The 22,335-nt window shown below is 44.3% G+C and overlaps 1 protein-coding gene across 3 annotated transcripts in view; it reads left to right on the top strand.

Moving 5' to 3' along the window:
- FNIP1 (folliculin interacting protein 1) overlaps positions 1–22,335 on the top strand; it is a gene marked incomplete at its 5' end in the record, with an annotated part of 67,650 nt that overhangs the window by 12,211 nt on the left and 33,104 nt on the right. For all 3 annotated transcript variants that reach the window (XM_082006262.1, XM_082006261.1, XM_082006260.1), the window contains one exon: positions 18,101–18,227. In XM_082006262.1, coding sequence (XP_081862388.1) covers positions 18,101–18,227 — 127 coding nt within the window. The remainder of the gene's footprint in view (positions 1–18,100; positions 18,228–22,335) is intronic.

The following is a 22,335-nucleotide window of genomic DNA, read 5'->3' as shown; positions in this document are numbered from 1 at the left end:
TAAGCTAAGATATTGGCAGCGGAAGAGATGGAGAGACTTTTGAAAACTATAATCTTTATTTTCTTTCACTTTTCATGTCTTGTGGACAAGATGATGATTGTTCCCTATTAATAACCCGGGGGCCGCTGGAGACCACCGCTTACCAGTCTCAGCGGAGGGAAGGGGCCGGGCTGGTCGGTGGTCTAGCTCTGGCGGCCGCGAAGCAGAGGGGCGAGCGGCGCGGTGGGCTTCTAGTTGGGAGGTATAACATGAACAGTGACGGCTGCTAAGGACAAAAAAGAAAAGTCGGGCTGGAAATGCTGGGTGTGAAGTGAGCGTGATGAGTATAAAGTGGTAGCATTTTGGAGTTGCCCTGTGTTCAGAAAGACGCAAAGATACGTGTGCGAGAGTAGCTGGAAGAGGTGGGATGGTGCTGCTGTGATTTAATGGGTGCATTTTCCAGGATTCTTTTGCTTGGTATTCCCTGAGCCTCGTAATGTTCTCCCTCATCATCCCTGTCCCTGTTGTTTGGTGCTGTGCTTTGCGTGTGTGCGCATGTGTGTTTGCACACAGAGGAAGAAAAGAGTTGAAGCCCAGCTCGCTTTCCCTTCCATTTTTCTGTTCTCTTCTTAGTTTTGTCCTGTCTGAGACCTGCGTGCTGCCTCTCCTTTCTGAAGGTTTCCCCTGGGTGCTGTGCTATCCCCTCCTCCTCCTGCCACAAGCAGTAGGGTGCATCCTGTTTGGGGTTACTGCTGTGTCACTTCAAATGACATGCGCTCATATGAGAAGGGGAAAGGGAAACGAAGAGCCAAGTGAGCTTTGCCAACAGCTTCTTTCAAAAAAAAAAAAAAAAAAAAAAAATCCAAGAAAAACAACCCAGTCCAAAACATCCTGGTGGCATTGACAGCTATTGCTGTCCAGCACGTGAGCCTTTCTTTCCTGTTAATGCAGCAGAATAAATAGCTTCATGTGGTGCTGTTGCTGGTTCACAGCAGGATACCTGCAGCACTAGGCTGCTTCGCGTTCCCACATCGTGCAGATGCTCGTGTGGATGGGCTGAATAGGGAGAAAAAAGATGAGGCAAGAAAACGCTTTTGAATGAGAAAGCAAAGCAGAGTCTGCCACTCCGCAGGAATGAGAGGAAAAGAGGAAACAATAAATGGGACTTCTTGTTCGTGTTAGACTGTGCTGCGTGAACTACAGAAGATGCAAGAGCTGATGCTGAGCTGATCGGAGCTAGTCAGAAGTGGCTTGTTCTGCTGCAACCCCAGGAGAGTCCTTCTAGGAGACAGGGAGGAGTTGCCCCAGCCACATCTGCTCGCAAGCTGTGTTGGCTGGGAGCATCTCATCAAATCCGTTACCACTGGCCAAAAGGGGTTTATTGAACGTACGCTAAATATACATATTCTGATTAAGTACAGCTTCTCCCAGTGGAACAACGTGGGGTTTACCAAGTGTTTCTGTTGATTCTGTGAGCCGTGAGGCAGGGGTGGTGTGGAGTGTGTGTTCCAGCTCAATCCCGCAATAAGGAAGGTGTGTCTTTGGAGTGAGTTTCAGTGCTGATACCCAGGGAGGACGCGCTGAGCTGAACCTGCAATTTCTGTATCACAGACCAAGATTTTAACAGCAAGAAAAGCTATGTGGACATGAAGGGGCTGTTTTCAGCTGATGCTCAGAGCTTGCATGTATCTGTGTTGTGGAGTTTTCAGTAAGACTTGACCAGTTCAGCTGTTCTGCAGTGGAAAAAATCCCTCTAGGTGGATAGTTGTGTTGAAAATCTTATTTTGTTTAATCATCACAGGGCAATGGCTAGTCCTACACTGTATTTTCCATTCTTACCATTCTTAGAAACCCAAGACTGTGAGCCTGTAATGAGACTTAGAAAACCAAAGGGGACAGCAGAAAATCTGAGAGTACAGAGTTCGGTATGGCAGCGAGCAAAGCACTCCACTGCAAACCCTGTAGAGCACTTCATAAAGATTGAGGACATCCTTTAAAATCAGAGGGACTACTAGCTGGCTGACAGCTAAAAGCATGTTTAAGTGCCCGTCTGCTTTGGGGAACTGAAGTATTCAGGACCTCACAGTTTTAGTACGTTTGTTTACCAGGCTGTTCCATTATTCTGTCAGTGTGGGTTTTTTTTTTTTTCAGATATTAAATGAAGTTGTATGGCCATGCGGCTTGTTCAAGCATCTGATTTTTATTTGTCCTCTTGTCCTTATGAGTTACATAAAAGTGAAGTCAAGCAATGTCTTTAGTGTCTGCTCTATATAGATCTACCTGAAATAGTTTCAGGTCACCTTTGCATGCTTAATTTGGAAAACAGTTGAGCAGCATGACTCTGGCCTTGGAGAATTGAGCAGTCTAGGCTCCTCACAGTAGTCTTGGGGCTCTTGCAATATCTACGCAAATCCAGATTTCACCCCTTCTGCAAATTAAGTAGGGGCCCATTCAACTTGTAGAGCCAGTAAGGGAGGGATGTTCAGTCCGTGGGCTGGAGCAAAGTTAGAAAAGCCTTCCCTCCTGAAAAGTAGCCGTAGGATAGATCCAGTCCACTTAGGTGTTCATTAATGTTATTTGGCAGATCTATGAAAGCGCTCCTAATTGTTCCTGGTTCTGAGCCTGGCAGTGGTCTTGAAATGCAGTGAAGTTCCTGGTTAGCAGTTTTGGGGGCTAACTACAGGGATTAGTTAAAGGCTCCCCGGCGCAGAGCTGTCACGGAAGCAAACTAACTAACCGCTCTGCGTGCAGACAGGTTGCAGAATTGGGCCAAGCATCACGTCGGGCTTCTGAAGGTGTTGGAGGATGCTTAGTGACGCACACAGTGGTGTCAGACAGGAGTTGATTCAGGGGGAATATCTATCGTTAGCACTCGGGGGATATCGGTATAAATGAGCATCGTGCACGGATAGGCCAGACTGGGATTTCATTCCATAGATGTTAATTTGTTATACGTGTTTATACAATCATCCTCTGTCTTTAGTTTGCAGTTGTTCCTGTGTAACTGAGATGGGGTTTTGGTGAAATCGGAGGGGGGGACTAAGACTGAGTCAGCACTCTGCTTAAGCCATGTGCTTTACTTTAAGTATATAAGTAGTTTCATTGCTCCCAATGAAACAGCTCATGTGCTTAGCATTAGGCATGTGTTTTAAATAAGTTGCTGATCCAGAGTCTAATTTCTTTTTTTTTAGTAAAATCTACGCAAATGAGGAAGGTAAGACTACAAACACGCAATGTTCATAATGTTACAAATCAAAGGTTTAAGGTAGTAAAAAAAAGCTTTTGGCTTTTAATGTATTATAGTGACACGCTGAGCTGAAATGTCGGCTTTGTTGGAAAAAATTATCATCATCTGTTAATTTTATGTGACTGTCTTGATAAATGACCCAGTAACATAGCAAGCTGAAGTTCTCTGTAGTCTTCTACAACACCAGGCTTTAGACTGACAGCAGCATTTTGGGATTATCCCTGCGTCAAACCTCGGTTGAACATATAAATAATTGTCCGCCGTGAAATTGGTTTACCATGTGCCGAAAATTTCTTTGATATTTTTAAAAGCCTGTTGCTATGGCAACTGGACCCCATAACAGAAAAGCATTTTGGTAATAAGAAGGCTAAGAAATTCAGTTCACAGCCAGGAATAAAGCCATAGCAAAACAGCTTGTATTCTTCTTTTCTTTTTCTTTTTCTTTTTTTTTTTTTAATTCAAAAGCAAACAAACCAACCAGCCCCAGAAGAAAGCCCGGGCCGAAGCAGCTCGGACCCGGCTTACCAGCTGGAAGGGCACACCCTGCTCGCAGGGCTTGCGAACGCTCGAGCTGGTCTCAGCTCCTGGCGCAGAGAGTAGTCGGGGAGTTCACAAGCATCTTGCTCCGAAATCGTTGAGATGTCTTCCCCCCCCCCCCCCTTCATATGGAAAGATTGAAGTGATTTGATGGTTTGGCTTATGGGCAAGGAAACATGAGTTTTGCTTCTCAGAACTGGATGTCCCCTTTGTGCTTTGCTAATACAGAAACTGGCAGAACAGGCATTACTTTTTTCTTTGACGTTAGGGCTTGCAGCCCTGTTTCCTTGTGTCTCATGACTGAGTGAATCAACACCTAATTAAACAGTCACATGAGGGACAGAGTAAAATGCTGCTCAGGCACTGATCATTGTGAATCTTTGGAGAGTAACTACTTACATCTGTCTTCCTCCTTCCCCAAGGAACCCTGAACAGCTGCAGCTTTGCTTTTTTTTTTTTCCTTTTTTTTTTTTTTCCCCTCCAAGGGTAAAAAGATCATGTAAACCTCGGCCAGAGCAGTGCTGTCTGGGCAGATGAGACCTGGGGTAGGAGAAAGAGAAGACTTGGAAGTACCGGACAAAATTTTGAGAAATCGGAATGGTTTGAGTTAGTGCTGGAGATGACTTAGCCAAAAGCTCAAAGTTGTAGTCCTTGTTCATTTGATGCTCCTGGTAATCTAACTGAAAATGTGAATGTTGGGCAAGGAAGTTCCGAGGGGTCTGGGGGGAGGCGGAATTCTTCATATTTTTAATATTAGTTGTCATTCTTTTGCTGGCAGCGCCTTACGAAGGGTCCGTAACAATTGCTTTCCATCTCTGAGTGGCAAATACTTGTGTGGAGATTTATTGGGCTCTCAATTATCACTCAGTCACAAGTGCAGCCACCTTAATCAATTACCCGGCCGTGGCCTACAGCCAAGGAATGCTCGAATCCCCACGCTGCCTGCTCGCGCTGTATGGCTTTCACCACCAAGGCAGTATTTTTTTCCCCTTACAAAGCTCAGGAAACAAGTACTACGGGACGTTTTAATCGGCATAAGCAGATGGCTACCTCCACCCCGGCACGGCGGCGGGCTCCCAGGTAGCGCCGGGGCCGCGCTGGGCAGTGCAGCGGACGCTTGGGTGGGTTTCGTCGCCGTCGCGCCCTGGCGCCGGTGGTTTGGGTGCTCCGTGGCGCGGTGTTTCCGGGGGTCATCCTGGCCTGCCTGCTGCGAGGCCGGCGGGGCTGGGGCTCCGCTCGGCCCCAGAGAAAGCAGGGTCTGGGCAGCTGCCTCCGGGGACCCCGGCACAGCATCGCCCGTCCCGGCACAGCTGCCCAGCTCATGGGTGAAAGAGCATGAAATGAAGAAAAGGAGAAAAAAAAAAAAAAAAAAAAAAAGGCAGCTGCTTACATTCTGGTCTTTTAGCTTTTAAAAAGTTATTTATGTCTTGATATACCTATCTGATAAAAAAAATGCTCTTTTAGATGTGTTTACTCTGTATTGGTGCAGAAATCGCAGGGCATGTCGGGCATAGCTACAGTACACTAGCAATTTGTTTGTGCACTTTACAGCTTTTTTTTTTAATCTCCTGAAGTAATGTATTGAGAATCTCAGTTTTCACTTGTGTAAAAAGAAGAAAACTGGCGTAGTCCTTGCAGTTGCTGAGAAGAGTGTGAAAATAAAAGCCTTGAAGATTCTTTAAGCTGAAGATAAATACAGGGAATTCAGTGTTTGTCTATTAAAAAATGAAAATGTCAGGATTCCTCAACCAACGTACTCTTGTCATGTCAGGAGTCATTGAAGGGTTTATTATTAATACTAAAATTGATAGCACTAGTGGAGCTATAGTGATCCCTCTAAGATGTCTTCATTTTCATGACGACAGAGTTCTTGCAGTCAACCTTGACTCTGATATATCTTCTTTTCTCTTCATTGTATCATCTATTAATATCCATGATCTCCAAAATAAAAAGCAGCAATTCACCATTAAGTTACTGAAGCAATAAACTTTGCAGTTGATACATCTAAGCCTGTGGGCTTGTTTTTGTTCTGTCTAGCACTGTGAAACGGGTGCTTTTTTATCATATTAGTAATTCCCAACAGTGGTAGCTCAGGTGTAACGTAGATTCTGGTTTTCACGGGCAAAGTTTGCTTTATAGTCTACCGGAAGCTGTCATGTATCGGGCAAAAATAGATGCTACATGTCACTGAGTGTCATGTTGTCATTCACATTTTGAAGGGGGATGGAAAGCAGAAGTTAATTTTCTGTGTGGATTTACGGATTGAAGAATCTATCTAGACATCTCCAGAATTACACAACATATCAAGGGGGGGAGAAAAGACTACCCCCCACAACCCTCCTCTGCTACGCTACATAATTCTGTGTGGCTTCAGAAAATTCTTTATTTCCATCAACTGTCTATGTGCATCAAAAGCAATTTGTATGGGAATGTTTTTTTCTTCCCAACTTTTCTATTTACACTTTATTTTTAATAGCTACAGCGAAAGATTATTCTGTTCCGCACACCCGAGAGCGCACAATAAAATAACTGTTTGGCAAGGGGAAAATGCCCTGTTGTCTTGCAGTACCAGTTGGTATTATGGAGGTTTGTTTGGTGTCTTATTTATAGTAGATTGCAATTGGAAATGTGATACAAAACAAACACCAATGTTCCAGTAGCTTAACCATGCATCAGATTTTTACTTTGATAGTTATTTTTATTTTAAGCATCTTTTATCATGACTTGAAAAATTACAACAGTGAAGGGACAGTGAATCTGCTGAGGTCTTAACATCCACCTTCTTAAAAGAAAGGTAATGTTCCATGTCGCACCCTCCAGGAATGCTCTCGGGCAGATTCGTATTTATGCTGATGCTCCTTTACACTGCCCGTAGAGACAGTTTATTCCAGTCATGAGAGCTCATGCTGCTACTGAGAATCCTGTGTACGGAGAGTTTATAAACTTTGGTTCTCTGACTTTTTTTTTTTCCTATTGCATAGGAAAAGCTTGCTTTTTTTTTGTATTTTAGAATCTGGTTTCCCTTAAAGAAATGGGGCCTGGGTTTTGAAAAACCTGCAGGCTGCTTGCGGTGATCTTTCTCATCGTTTTGGTTCTTGCAGACCTTTGGCTGGGCTTATGTTTGCGCGTGCATATCTATGGTGTGTTCAGGTATCTGTACGTGCTCCAGCTGTATACGGAGGGTTTATGCTTCGGTACTGTCCACTCTTCCTCTCCAGCAACGAGGAATTCAGTAGAATTTTTTTTTGCAGAGATACAAAAATGCGCAGAAAGCATGTTTTGTTTAAAAGTCTAGCTCAGTGTTAATCATACTAAGGCAAGTATTTTGTAGAGGAACGGTATCCAAGTATTTCTAGGCAAATTTAAAATAAAATCCTAACTGTTTTTCTCTCTTTTTGTCTAGTGTCGCTTCCAGCTCCTACCTTCATGCATTACTAAGCAATAAACATTTCTTGGCTTACTTAATGGCTCTTTGTTGTGTGTGTTTACAACATGTGTGAGGGAAGCCTTCTTTCAGGAGAAAGCCTAAAAAAACTTGCTAAGGCAGTAGAGAACAAAAATTAATAATTTCATTACTTTTTCAGCTTGTGGTTGGAGCAAACTTGTCTCCTTGGTTTAAAATCAGATGATTTATACCCAAAAGGTGCATGTGAGCATTTCCAGGAATTCCAAATGTTTTCAGAAATGCCTTTGAAATGAGAAGAAATCAAAAAAGTAACTCTTTTTTTGGTGCCGTCTTGTTTTGAGGATTTGGGTTTTTTGCTTCTGTATGTTTAAGAACGAGCCCCAGCCGCAGTCTGGCATCGGAGTCTGCACAGAGCCCCTTGGGTGGGGTGTTCTTCACCCTCTGGGCTGTTCGATGCTGTTGAACACCATCACCCGCATCTTTCCCATCTGCAGTCGGATTTATGTGCATGGACACGGAAGTGCCCTCCCAGGATCTCTCTGGAAGGTGATGAGCTAAGGCAGGAGATTTTGATCACTTTACTTTTTGAACTTGTTAAGTGTTTTTCTGAAGCTAGATAATATTATCAGCTTTGGTTTCCGAGTTCAGATTTACACACATACACACAAAAAGCCTGCACCCTTTCAAAGAGATGGAGTATCATATTCCCTGCTGAAGCCAAATACTACCTAGGTGGTAAATGAGGGACTCTCTTGGAATGGGGGTGGGGGAGAAACACAAAAAAAGCTGCTTTTCTGGAGATACCTTTCAATAATAGGTGCCTTAGGCCTGTTGCAGACCCCATAAAGCTTTCACAGCATAGGTGAAAACAAGTTATTGTATCTGGAATACAACCAGTATTTTAATTACAGCTTTTTTTTACTAACCAGTGGCCCATTTTGGGTTTTATTTTTATTCCCCCCTCCAGTGCAGATAAGCAGCGAGGAGGCGAGCCCGAGGGGCTGTGTCAGTCGAGCAGGGTGGGCTACGGTTCTGCGCACCCGCCTTGCGTTCCCCGTCCCTGCGTAGCCTCGACCTTCTCCGAGCATGGGGTTTGCATCTGCAGTTGGCAGCCAGTAGGTTTGGACCCAGGTTTGAAATACCATAGGTACATGCTGGTGTGACCAGAAAATCTCGGTGTCCTCAGATATTTAGAATCAGATGTTGTTTTCGGAAACATACCTCCTCTGTTCCAGATGAGTAAATAGGATGTTCTCTGTGCCTGGATATATACCGAGAGAAGAGGATGGTGCATGCTTAATCTTAAAGAGGTCCGAGTATTTTCTTGGATCTGGGAGTGGTGACAGTGTGTATGAACCAACACTGAGTATCTGAACTCCTTCCTCAAGCAATAAATATTCACTGATCTGGCTAAAGAACTATTTGTTCTCTATACGCTCTGAGTCTGTCTCTATTTGAAGGGAAATTCCTTCCAGTGTTTTTCCTGGTCAGTTGTTGGATGGAGGCTGGGTCTGCTTTCAAAGCACTTGTCTTTAATGTGCATCAGGTTACCCTGCGGTAAAATGGAAACCTTAGATGTTACTCCTGTAAATAAATGTTTACATAATACGCTGCACCAAACTTCTCACCATTGCAGGCCTAAGAAAAAAAGGTCACTTTTGACATCAGTAACCTTTAGAGAGTGCTGCCTTTGCCACACAGGTAAAGAGAGCGACTGTGCACAGCACGTTCCTTTCACTAGATCAAGAAGGTAGCAGAGGTCAAACGTCATTGCTTACAACTCCCAAGGCTTGGCATTTGACGCTTTAAAGGCAAGATTTGGTTTTAAGGCAAGGGTCCTGTAAACAGCACGTGCCCAATTTTGCTCATGTGAGTAATTCCATTGAATTCCCTGGCACTAGTCACGTATGAAAAGCCAGGTCTCTAATGTATGTCTGCGTGGGGCCAGGGCCTCAACTCTTCATTTCTAAATGAGAAATTTCCTATAAAACATTCATGGTCACAAAAGATATAATGGTTTTGGATTTGGAGCCAAGTAAGTGTCTCTCTCTTAGTTTTACTGCTTTTGTGTTAAAACGCTCGCCCAGCACCAAACATAAGAATACTACTTTTCTGTTAGTCACCAGCAAAACTGCTGTTGTGTCAACAGATTAAGGATTTCTCCCTGAACTCAGTCCAGGAGACGTGTAGCAGAAGAGGGAGGTCAGTGTTCTCCGGTGGAATCCATCCCGGCAGGCAAAACATCATCTGGGCTGTTGGGATTGTTGGGCCTTGGGGCCAGAGCCCAGGAACAAGCGCATCAGCTCATCCACCCTGTGATACAGGGCAATCGTCGATAGCCCTAAACTCTGTGTTGTGGGATGCAGTGGAGCAGGAGATCCTGATGAGAAATGTTTTTTTTCCTGCTTTTGTGTTTGAAATGTTGGCAAAACCTGTAGGTTTTCAGACACTGAAAAAAACCTGAAGTAGGAGCTATGATGCTACAGTCTCCTGCCTTTATCTATTTCTTGATCTTTGTCCAAAGTTAATACAAAATTAATAGTATGAATGATTAGCCCCGCGTATGCCTGTGACAATACCTGATGGCTTTTAATGTACATTGCTTTTTTGGATGCTCGGTTCCTTCGCTTCCCTGTCCATCTCTCTTGCTCCTCCCCTACAATTTCGAGAAAAAAGTTCTTTAAATAGCAAGATTTTAAAAAGCAAATTTGCTTTTGTGATGTACCGGGCAGCCTTCCTAGCATGGCCTGGGTTACCACAAGGGCAATCCCGAAACCTGGTTTAACAGCCATCAGGTTGGTCAGGGTTTCTTTGTGGGCGTTATTTTACATCCCCCCCCCAACCCCATATACATTGCCATCCAATTGTCTTGCACGCTCCTGATGCTTCATTTGTGATACTGATGAGCCCTCGCAGCGCGTACAGTGCTTTCTTTGTCCTTGTAGGAGATGATGGGGCGGGGGAGCGGTGCCGCCGTGACACGCCGAGCAGCGCTGGTTTTACTTAAGCCTGCAAACGCGCCGAAGAACCACGAACCGGCGATGCGAAGGCAGGCGGCAAACGGGAGCGGCTGTGGGCACCCCTGCCCCCTTCCCGGCAGGCGGGCGGGCGAGCCCCCGCGCAGTTAGGCGTGGAAAGGCCGTTGTTTTGGGGGTGAGGTCGTGCGCTGGGGTCGGCGGCGGCGGATGGCGGCTCCAGGTGGCACACGCTGACAGCTGGGTCACATGATGGCTGTCAGCGCTGGCTCTTCCACCCCTCTGCCTCCGCGCTCCCGGGCTCCAGCACAAGCATCCCGTCGCTTCCAGGAATGTGAAGGCTGGGGGTGCAGGCTGGAAGGAGGCCGCTTCGCCTTGCCCCCCAGCCCCGGCTTCTTGTCCGAGCAGGCTGAGTTCCCGACGGTCACGGCTCATGGAGGTGCAGGACGGCAGCCACAGTTGCCAGGGGACTCGTGTCATGAGACTCAACTCCGACCGTGTTCGCTAGAGGAGGAGGAGGAGGAGGAGGATAGATGGGACTGACATGTACGCTCCGGCGGCTGCCAAAGCAGCACTTAGCTTCCCGATGAATTAGATTGATCTCCTCTGCAGCGGCACACGGGAGAGACAAAGCAGCGGGGAAGACGGGCGAAATCCCAGCTGTGCCAGAGAATGGAGGGGCAGGATTTAGGTTATGAAACTCCAGGGCAGTGCAAACGCAGCCTGGTGCAAACGCCTATCTTGTGCTCCAGCGAACTGCTTGCTTTAAGGTGGTTTTTGTGATCCTGTTGCTAGGATTAAGCCTTTTGCATTGCAGCATGGAGAGTCTTTTGTTTGAGTTAAATTCAGACCTCTTGATATGTCACCTGACAGTCTTGTGGTTTTGGATGAATATGGCTCATTGCTATTATTAACCTGAGTTGGCAGCCGGGCACAACAGGAGTTTACAGGGGTTTTGAAAAGTGGAACTGCTCGGGGGACAAAGATGCTTCCCAGGTACGGTCGCTGCACAGTTCTTGAGATTATTTTAATTATTTGAAAACTTAATATTTTCACTGTGATGAAAGTATTCCTTTTCCAGAGATAGGAAGCTTTTACAGATTTATTTTTTTATGGTTTTTCTTACAGTTACGTGCTAAATGGCACGAATGTGTTTTGCTGCGTTTTTTTTTCCCCTGAATTAGTTCTGTCTGTTGTAATTTTGCAAAGGGAAGTGCAGTCTGCTTGAATAATATAAACCATTGTGTTCCGTGCTAGTGAATTTAACTGAAAGGAGCTGTGTCTTGTTTGTGTGTGGTTTTTATTAAAACAGGTGTTTCGAAAGAGCACAGAGTTTGTGTGTGTGTGTGTGCACGCGTATGTGCATATGTTTGCTTGTGTATATGTGCTTAAATCAGCTAAAAGATGAATGGGTACTTTTTGAAATGACATACATGAAGTAGATCCAAGCATGGTCTATGAAATTACTAATACTAATTGTGAATTCTGAAGCTGTATAAATTGCAAAGTTGCTCAACATGCTGCAGTCTTTAACAAAACCTTCTAACCGACTTATTTTCAATGTCACACTCCAGATTATGATTAATGTGTTGACTAGACTGTACCTAACCTGTATATATTATGTCTTTTGCTTGTGGAAAGGCATCTGGCTCATGTATTGGACTTCAGAGTATAAATTAGGTTTCTTAAAAGAGAGCCAAGTGACTTGGTAGAAGGGAGAAAAACTGAAAGCAAACTAAAGTCAGCTTCATATACAGTTAAAGAATTGGACAGAGCCAAGGACCTTGGAAGCCAACTGAAGTTTGGGTCCAAGTTTATTACACTGAGTGTGAAGTATCTGGCTGACTGAAGATGTGCCTAGTGTACAATATGTGCTTAGTATGAGCAGCGGAAGTTTCCTGGAGCTCAAGTAGTACAGCTAGTCAAGGTGAGGATTGCTAAGCTGGTAAATGAGAGAGACACATTTACAGGTGTAGCGTGGAGCTGACCTCTACGGTGCTGCAGTGCCTGTGGACGTGCCGCCCTCCAAGAAATGAAAAGGGGTGGCTTCGATTTTTATTTATGTTTTTTAAAGAAACATTATTGCCTTGTGATAAACCTTAAAAATGTAACTGCTACAAGCAGTCACCCGTCATGAGTGGTTGTCCCTGCGATGATCCACTGTCTATCAGTTCCCCTAAGCTACCCAGAGTACAGCTCTGTTGACTTTTTGCGAAACCCCAACCGAGGTCAAAGTGATAGAGCGCAGCGTCGCCCAAAGTGATGGGTAAACTCCTTCGCAATCGATCGTCACAGGCTCCCTCCGTGGCCTTGGCCAAGTCACAAACGTTGGTTTTCTCTGCAGAATCAGCAGGCGTTCACCACAACAGTCACACAACCCTGGAGTGACCTCAACTCTTGTAAAGGCAATTATCTTGCACAATTTTTTTTCTAAGTATAGGCCCCATGGCTTCTAGTTTAGGGATCTTCCTCCTCCTCACAGCCTTACGGCCATGTTATGTCACCAGCATTTAAATGGAATCTCCCACTGAAAATGCCAACTTTGCAAATGGGCAGTGCAGTCTGGATCATCCTTATCATGTGACTCTCGATAAAGTTCTTTTGCGTTTCAGGTGGTAGTATTAAAAAAATAAATAACCTGCCCATGCCTCTCTAAAAAAAAGCTAATGGATTGTCTTCCAAAGCTGGAAGCATCGTTAACATGCCGTACATTGCTGTTTTCATTGCTTCCAAATTAGTTGTGCTCTTTCAGAAAGGTTTACACAGCTGTATTTGTACAATAATGGTCACATAATAAGTGAATTATTGAAGAGCAGTAAGAAGGTATTAAAATACATACAATAGCCTCCCCATGTGTCCTTATACTCAAGTTTTGTTGTATCTTCTCAAAGCCAAAAGACAAAAATTCCAGTAACAGGTAATAGAAATGTGCAGAGGAATTTGGGCAGGAGAAGGGAATCCCTTGTTGGAAGAGGCGTCTCAGGGGTGAGAGGTGTACGATACGATGGCTGGACTAGGCAAGGACCGCTTTCCTTCTGCTTCTGATCACCCTTCCCTATAACAAAGGAACCACAGGATCCTAAATACTGCTGGGCTGTATCTGTACAGATGAGCATGCTTCGATGTGAGGTACATCTCTGTGGAACGTGGAGGTAATCTGCATCTTAAATATCCCAGTGCACCCAGTGGAACAGTCTCATCTTTACGACATAAGCTCTTCAAGACAGGGACGGTTTCTGTCCAGCGCTTGTGTAGAAGTTGGCTGGGTCTAAGCACCACCATAACAACAATAGGACATGAAGACGATCATCTGCAGGAGTTGGAGATACGCCCTGGGGATCGCTATGCCGCTGTTCTGGTGCTCATCTTAACAGGAGTAAAGCAAGACATTTCCTTCCATGTGGAGCCCCAGGAGGAGGGCATGGGGCAAGGTGGACCTGCTGTCTGCTCTGCCCTCACTGTTCCTGTTAGCCTTTTAAAAAGGTGTTAACATGAAAAACACGCAGAACAGATAAGCTAGCATAAACTATAAATATCATTTGCGTAGATGCATTTAAAAATAGTTGGAAGTGATTCATCACCAGGCAGTTTTTATAACTACGGGTAACATGATGTAGGAAAACAATAGTTTCACTGATAGTTTCAACTTACTTTTTCAATGAGTAGTCATATTCTGCTTTTGAGCAACTTTACTTTTTGGCAAACTCTTTTACAATTCCTACCTGCTTAATATCTCGATCAGTTTGCTTCCCTTGCTTTTCTTTAAGACTTCTAAAATATCTGTGTTAATTATTAAACAGTAATTGGATAATACCTAAGCTGTGCTAGTATGAAATTGTTTTAAAAGTAAAGTCTCGGGCAGGAGGAAAAACAGTATTAAACTAAATGCTTAATGTAATGAAGAAGTGCTGTTTGTGTTGTAGTGGAAACAAGGAGGAAGGAATGTACTTGCTTTCAATTACAGGGAAAATCTTGTATTTTAATTGGTGGAGTGCTAATGAAGGATTTCGGTGTCTGTTGTTTCATCTATTAAGACTTGCAGAGAATGTAGTAATACCAATTTGAAGCCATGCAGTTGCCTCTTGCTGAGAAACATCTATGGCAGTAATAAACTCCAGGAATTAGAAACACGAGCAAATCCATCCTTGGAGAGAATTCGGAGTTCTGGATTGCCATGCAACTCGCAGTAGAGGTGTCAGGAAGCGTATAACGGATCTGGAAATGGAAACTACAAATAATACTCCTGGTGGTGAATGTAAAAAAGGCAGGAAAACAAAACAGGTGGAAGAGCAAGAAGAGCTGAACACTGCTTAAGCGTGAACATGCATTAAAATACCATTTTTCAGGCCTTGTTTTCATTATTACTAGTTTCTAATAATTTCATCATTATTCAAGTGGAAGTTTGCCTTTCTGTCCCAAATAATTCCTTTCTTCTGGTGTTTTCTACTTGCGTTAGCATCTGTGCAGGGGGTTGGAGCAGATGACCTCCAGAGGTCCCTTCCAACCTCAACCAGCCTGTGATTGTGTGAGATCTGGTTTTACGTCGTTTGTTTCAGAAACATCCCACACAGCATTATACATCAACGGATTTCTACCCCATTCTTTTCATATAGGTATTGCTGAACATCTCATTTTAGAAAGATCACAATTTGTGTAGTGGAGATCTACCCGGGACTGGTGTCCTGCTCAGAAGTAATTTATCACTATTTCCCACGTGTGAACTCACAGCCCTACGTGGCAAAGTCACAAGCACTTCCACGGGTGAAAAGATTGTTGGGGTTTTCTCGGTGGTGGTTTTTTGTTTGTTTGTTCTGGGTTTGTTTCTGTTGTTTTTTTCTTTAAAAATAGTCAGTTTCAAGGAAAGCTCAAAGAGTGGTAGTTAGGTCATGCAGGAAAAAGCCCTCATTTCGAGAACCATCATTTCCAGAACAGTGTGGGAGATGGAGACTCACCTTTCATTAACATTACTAGCACGTTTGATTCTACGTCCCCTGGTTTTCCTATAAGAATCAAGAAAATGTCAGTTAAATGTCAAAGTTAGTTTCCCTCTGTAAAGAGAACCAACTCGATTCAGATCTAGGTCAGTTTTCATCTGCCTGAAGAGCAGCGCTGGAGTATTGCCCTGTTATATTTGTTTTGAGAACGCGCCCTGCGTATTGCACGCAGGAATTTGTACGTTTCTGGGGATAATCTATCCTGATATCAAGCTTAACGGTATTTTAAAGCTGCTAACAACAAAAGCGAAATTACTCCGTGTCCCGCTTCCTCCTGGCTGGGAGGTGGCGGGGCTGAGTCGGAGGTGCCAGTCTGCCTCTGTTTACTGTCTGTCTAAATGAACTTTCCCCCAGCTCTTTTAGAGTTTCTTCTGGTTTGGGAAGTGGCCTGCTATTGCCAGGGAATGTTTTTGCAAGGCTGAAATGTGCTTAAGGACTGTATTATGTAACAGAGATAACGCTTAGTTGGAATTATCACAAATTATGATGGATAATATCTACTAAATGCTTGTCTAGAGAAAGTTAAAATGTCACGCGAAGAAGATGAGAAGTAAACAAGCTCTCGTTACCTTGATCAAATATGTTTCCGAATACAGCAAGAGTTTTATATTTAGCTTTCTCTCCTCTTAGTGTGTAATCTGCTCTTGGAGCTTTTTATAAGTAGACTTTCCTAAGATCTGGAACAGCTACTGGCCTTCTTTGCCAGTAATTTCAAAGTCAAATATCAAAAGCACTAGGTAATGGAAGACATGCTTTTGTCTGAGTGTGAAGGAAATTCAAATGCGTTGCAAGGGTGGAGCAAGTGATAGCACCTTTTTGGCAAGCACTTCGTTGTTATTGTCACATACTGTTTCTTTATAGGAACCACAGTGGCCTATCTGGAAACAAAATGAGTTCCCAGACTTCCATTGATTTCACTTAAAAATCTAAGGAGATGGTTCCTCCAGGAAGCCAGTTGATTCAGCGGTCTCACTTGCCTCCTCACTTCCAGCCAAAGTCAGGGTCTTTAGAAGTAACCGTCCCCAGCTCTAGTGCCTTTGAGCCTTTCGGTTGATAAGATTCCACATATGCATCAAACAATAGGGATTTTTTTTTCTGAAATGCAAGATGGGGCTCATTAGCAGAGCCCCTGGTAAATGTAAGCTCTGCTCTGAGTTTGTCACTGTGCTTGGTTTTTGGTACAGGATTTGCTCGGTTCGCAGTCTGCTCTTCGTGTGGGCATGTCCCTCTGTGGACAATGCTTGGCTTTAGGTGCCCAAACAGAGAAGGTGTGCGGCTCTTTGCCCCCAAATCTAGACATCAAGTTATTTCAGTTTCAAGTTGCTCAAGCTTTTTTCTTGTAATAAGTTGCTTTTGACAGTTGTTGCACACTATCTTCTCTGCAGCTTCTGTTTTTTCTCTCCTGTTGCTAAATGATGGGGCTGAGCAGATTAGGAAATGGATTTCCTCTCGAGACAGACCAAGTGGCTGTATGTCTTGGTGCTTAGTTTCACCTTGCTGGGACCACACTAGTTGTAAAGCCTGTGGATCCATATTGGGCAGTCTTAAAAACTTCTGGCAGGCAACCATGGCTTTAGTGATCAAACTGATTCTCTGCTGTGACCTATTCTAGAAGTTGTTGGGTTACAAGTTGTCATTAGCATGCTCATCACATGAAGCACAGGCGCAGAGAAGGAAACCTTTTTTTGGTTGGTGAATTAGAGGGACAGAGGAGAGGAAAATTTACCATAGCCTTGGAGTCTAGCATGCCATATACTTTAATCCATATTATCACTTACGGGTTTGGGGTTTTTTTCTGAAATAAATGTAATGGTCCTTCTTGTAAACTGGTAGCCTGTCTCCTTCGTTAATGACTGGAAAATTCCAGGGCCTCATTTCTCACTTCTTGGGGTTTCATGCTAATGCTGCTTGCCTAAAAGCCAAGGATAAGTAAGATAGAATTTCACTTGATGTAGGAAATGGCTTCTAACTAGCTGAAAGAGGATTCCTCTTGGTTTCATGGATAGATCAGGCATCTTGTTTCCTATATTCGAAGAACTGAGCAGTTTCCGATGAAAATGGATTCCCAAGCCCATGGGTTGCTTGCTGGGCTTTAAAGTGATGGCTGGCTTTTTAAAATGGAAATTGAAGATGATGCCGTCAAAGCACCCTTAAAGGCAAGGTTATGCAATGGTATTCAAGCCTGAGCCCTGCAAGTTCTCCCTTTGCAGGGCTCCTCTGAAGTCAGTGGCACTAAGGAGGGCAGAGGCTCCGGAAAGCTCCTTTGCTTGTTATTGACTGGAGAGGGGTTTGGGAGTAGGTGTTAGAAGGGGAATGCTGCGTGTGTTTTGCTGACCCGTGCAGCGGCGTGGCCTGGAATCACAGTGGCTTAAGTGGAGATTATTTCTAAGTCTGAGCATAGCGAGGACCTGAGTATATAGTCAGGACCAAGCAACACGTAGTGCTCTGTTGCCCAGCATCAAAGCACGTCTATTAGTATGACTGTTGTAGTTTATAATACTGCAGTTAGTTCTACACCCGTATGTTATGGCTTTTGAATGATGAATGCTTTCAAGATGGTGCTTGCAATGATGAGGGACTTTTGGTGGTTTGTGGGTTTGGTGTTTTTTTTTGTCTTTAAACACAAAAGCTGAGTTCTATGACTTTCATTTAAAAAAGCTGGTACTTGAAGAAAACATTAAGTATCACAAGACAGAGCATAAGAGCTAGTAATGCCGCGCACATCATTGTATATAGTTGTCGTGGATTGGTGCCGTTTATGCCAGCGTAATTTGGCAAGCGTAGGGGAAAGAAAAAGACAGAAGGCATAGTGCTGGCTACAGGATCAAAGGGTTTGATGAAATGGCATTGCATTTGCTCAACTTTGTTTTAATAAAATTTAATATACAGATAATATAGAAAGAACAGTGTCATAAAGAATTGTGGTAATTGATCCTTCTGCTCTTTTATTTTTTAATTAAAGCTGGCCTTTGCCGGAGTTTGACCCAAGTCAGATCCGACTGATTGTGTACCAGGACTGCGAAAGAAGAGGACGGAATGTCTTATTTGACTCCAGTGCGAAGAGAAAAATAGAAGATGTTTCGGTGTCGGTGAGTATTTTATTAATTTACATGGTTATAGTCTACATTTTTTTAAAATGGCAAGATTGATAAATCACAAATGTTCTGTTTTATTCACGTTAAGATTTAAATATCAATTATATGCAGGGCTATATTTAAATGCCTGTGAAGCTGCAAATTGTTCAGGCTTCAGTGATTTCACCCTTTAACAGCTTTAAGTACTATAGTGATCTCTTTATTCCCAGGCTCATCTATTTTCTGCTCTTTCAGAGAGGAGGATTCCTTCCTGCAGCAGGCAGTGCTGGGGGGCTGAGCAGGGCAAAAACTGGTATTTATGGATGTGCTTTTATGCCATGGTGGGGTCTGCATTCTTAATCAGAAGGTCTTCCCAGTCCTGCGTCCTCTTCTGTCCTGTTTGGTTAGCTTTTGCCAATAGTTTCTGTGCTTTGCTGGCAGTTTTTTCACACAAAGTTACTTGAAAACTTTTCCTTTGTTTTTTCTTTTGGCATGGTCTGCATGGTAATCTATTAATTGAAACTGTAATGGATGCAGTCAGATGAGGATACTTCCTTCTAAGGGCTCTGGCCAGAAGATTAATTTCTAGCCACAGTGGTATTGTAGGTCGTTGTGTGAGGTTGGACAACTTACGTCGCTGCTTTGAACTTCCTTTTCACCATCTCTAAAAACATTTGCAAACCATTTTAAGCTCTGCAAGCAGAAAGCACTGTGTGAACTGAAATTTATGATCCCAGTTGCTTCTACCTGTAGGACCTACTAAGTTCCGTAAGCAGGAGTACACAAAATAACATTATCCCCAAGCTCTGGTTTTCACGTTGGGTATTGGAGTACAGCCAGAAGATTCTTCATCCAGCTTTGTAAACTCTTCCGGCCTATTGCTGAATGCTGCCAGCCTGACCCTTCTCATCCTGGTCCTGGGTACTTCCTAAGCCCACATATCCTAACCTCTGGGAGTCAGCCTGTGTCTCACCAGGCACTAACTTCCAGGCTTCTCCATCGCTTACTCCAGCATTTTTATAGCCATGAATCAAGACCCCAATTTCCTCATTCTTTTTGAGAATTTGTGAAGTAAAGCAAGTTTCACAAATGTTGACTAAAATGCACCTTTCTTTTTAATTTTAACTTGTTAGGATGGCTTTATAATTGAAAAGTTCCTGTTCTTCTAGGTGTTCTTGCCAGGAAAACAGGTTTTTAAAGGTGATGTCTTTAGAAGTGGTTTATTGGTACGAATTGCTGGCTATGCTTATTACTGTTACTTCGTTAATTCTAAAGTATTACTTCATTAATAAAAGAAGACGTGCTACAGTAAAAATTCTCTTGCCATATTTCAGTTGATTTCTTGAAAGCCTAAAACCTCTTTAAGATAGATCTGTACTTGCTCAGTGAACTCACAAACTTCAGTGTTTTGGTTTATTTCAGAAAGATTGTTGACTGTGGCAGCTCAACAGCAACAGAATAAATGGCTGATAATGAAGCTAATACAGTTCCATATTAATCTCTCCTTTATTTTTCTTTGCTAAGAGGGAGGGGGGAGGGAAATAGCTGTGTTCACCATCTCTATGAAATGAGTATGTGAGACTGGTGGAGGAAGACTGTTCCCAGGGTGTTTGAAATGCCCAGTGCTTGTCTCCGGTAACTTGATATATTTCTTCTTTTTTGTGGTATTAGGAGACTTTGAAAGAGAATATACTGAAACAGTTGATTGCCATGATGTCTGCCTTGTGCAGCACTGGGATAATGGCATGGCAGGCAAACTTCCCTCATAAAACAAAACTTTGCAGTAGCAGAAACATTATGCAGGTAAAAACGTGCAGAAGAGTCCTCGGCTCGGCTTGGTGTGAGCTCAGTACAGGCTTGCACAGTTAGCAGTATGTACTGGCCATTTTCAAGGAATTGCATTGTTTATTTTTCTTGCTCCTTATCATGATTTTCATTACCAAAGACACACCCTGCCTATACAAAGCCAGATCTTGGCTCTAAGCACATTCCAGGGCACTCTTGCCCTTTTGCAGCAGGACATGTGTGTGGGCTGGGCACTCTCCCTTCTGAAAGCGTATCTGTTCACCACCCGACCAAAGCCAATGCTTTCTGCATCCTCCCCCCACCCATTTCCTAACGGGATTTATACCTCTGGATTTACGAGTAGCACTAGGGGGGAGATTTGCAAGAGTGCCTGTCGGTGGCCAGACTGTTCTGGTTCAAGTCTCATCAGTCTAATGTGGAGAACCGAGAGGGTTTCAGTTTGCTTTATGTTGCTGTGCTCTTCAGTTCCCGTTTTCTGTTGCTTAGGAGACATGAAAGCAATTACAATTAAAAGTTTCATGCCTACAGCAAGGTGAGCTATACTTCGCTCTATTTTCTATATCTAATCTCTACATATGTCAAGAGCTGTGTGCGGTGGACCAAGGTTGAACATGGCTCAGTCATTCGAATCCCGTAAGGGGAGGTATGGTTATAAAATTTAAGAAGCGTCAGAGCAACTTTTCCAGACACAGATGTTTCAAGAAATATAACAGTAGGCTCTGACTTTTTGGTGAGTGAAGACTGCAGAGCTGGGCTCTAATTATTAAAGCATTACTAGGTTCATATTATCCGTGAGGGAAATGTGACTATAACACAAATAAGGATTTTGTGTTTTCATTGGATATTAAATCAGCCTCTTCATGTCTTCAACACAGCTAAATATTAGGCAAACAAGAATTTTGGGAGGGTACTGCACAGAGACAGACAGAAGGCAGCTGAGGGTTTGCAGTATGGCCATTAAAATACTTTAATTGCACAGGAGAAGCGATGTTTTCCCCGGGTCTTGCTAGGGTTATACTTGGCGGACAAAGCCGAGAAGCAGTCTGGTGACTCGGAGGGCTGGCGGCCGCCGCAGCGGGAATGTTGGCCGGAGACTGTGCCAGGCGTTTCCACCGAGACCAGGCAGAGATCCGCCTTCGGCAGCTGTGGGCACTTGGCATGGGGGGAGGCAGAGAGATCCCCTTTGTCAGTCCTATGCCTTTTTTGGTGCGAAGCAGGAGAGGTTCTTCCCTGGCTTTCCAGGGGATGGGCTGTTGATCAGCCGCGCTCTGTAAGCAGGGCTGAAAGATGAGCATCAGAAACCCGGGTGACTCCTCTGCCCGAGTTCTGCCGGGCTACCCCAAGGAGGGTGGCTGCCCCTTCCAGCCCTGTGGCACGAGGGCGTGAGCGCATGCAGCAGAGCAGGCATTTGCGTGTTGAGCGTACCAGGGCAGCGCGTGATGCGAGAAGTAGCCATTACTGAGGCCTTTACCGAAAAGCCTCGGTCCCCACCCAAACCTCCACATCCCTTGGGTTTTTGGGTATCGGAGTACTTCTACGGGCAAGCTCGTGGGTTTGATCCACTGTCTCCTGTAGGGAGTTACTTCAGTTTGTTCCTCATCCTAGTAAGCGTCTGGTTTCTAATGAGACTGTATTACTTGATTTGCAGGGGATAGCGTGACGACCTATGGCTGATTTCTGCTAGTAGACTCATTTCTGTGCTTGTCTATTCCTTTCCCTCCAATACCTCCCGGCCGGCTTTCCGCTCACGTGCACCACCAGCCCCGCTCGCCGTCCGGCACACATCCACCCCCTCAGGTAGTGCCGCGTTTCCAAGCCAGGAGCCGCGTGTGGGCACAGGTACACTCCAAGAGCTGTGACACCAGCCCTGGTTTGAATTTCAAATGGAGCACGACAAGCAGCTCCTTTTCCTTTTTAAGGTGCAGGGGCCAGGTGGCCCGGCCAGCGCTGAGCTTTCAGTCTCGGCTCTTGCCTTTCCTGACCCCTGTGTGCTTGGCTTCTCAACCTTGACACTGCGTTCACGCTAAGCTGACGTGAAGGCTGTGTTGTATTTTACTGTGCCGCTGCTGTTGTGCGGCACGTGAGCTATGTCGCCATAAATGTCAGCGTGCAAAGGCCAGCTGAACTATGAGGAGTTCTCCTCCAAGGGCTGGCAGTTGACTGGGATAAGGGTGCCATGAGGGAGAAGAGGGGGCTAAACCAAAGAAGAAGCTGGGAAGGGGAACCTTACATCAGGGCTTTCCTCGGAGCAGGCTGAAGGAGTTCGGGGATGGAGGTTAACTGTCTTGTTTAACTGCTCGTTTTCCTTTTTATGTTG

Source organism: Phaethon aethereus, assembly GCF_964289735.1.
Source record: "Phaethon aethereus genome assembly, chromosome: 14".
NCBI classification, from domain to species: Eukaryota; Metazoa; Chordata; class Aves; order Phaethontiformes; family Phaethontidae; genus Phaethon; species Phaethon aethereus.
This window is presented reverse-complemented; position numbering and strand designations above follow the sequence as displayed.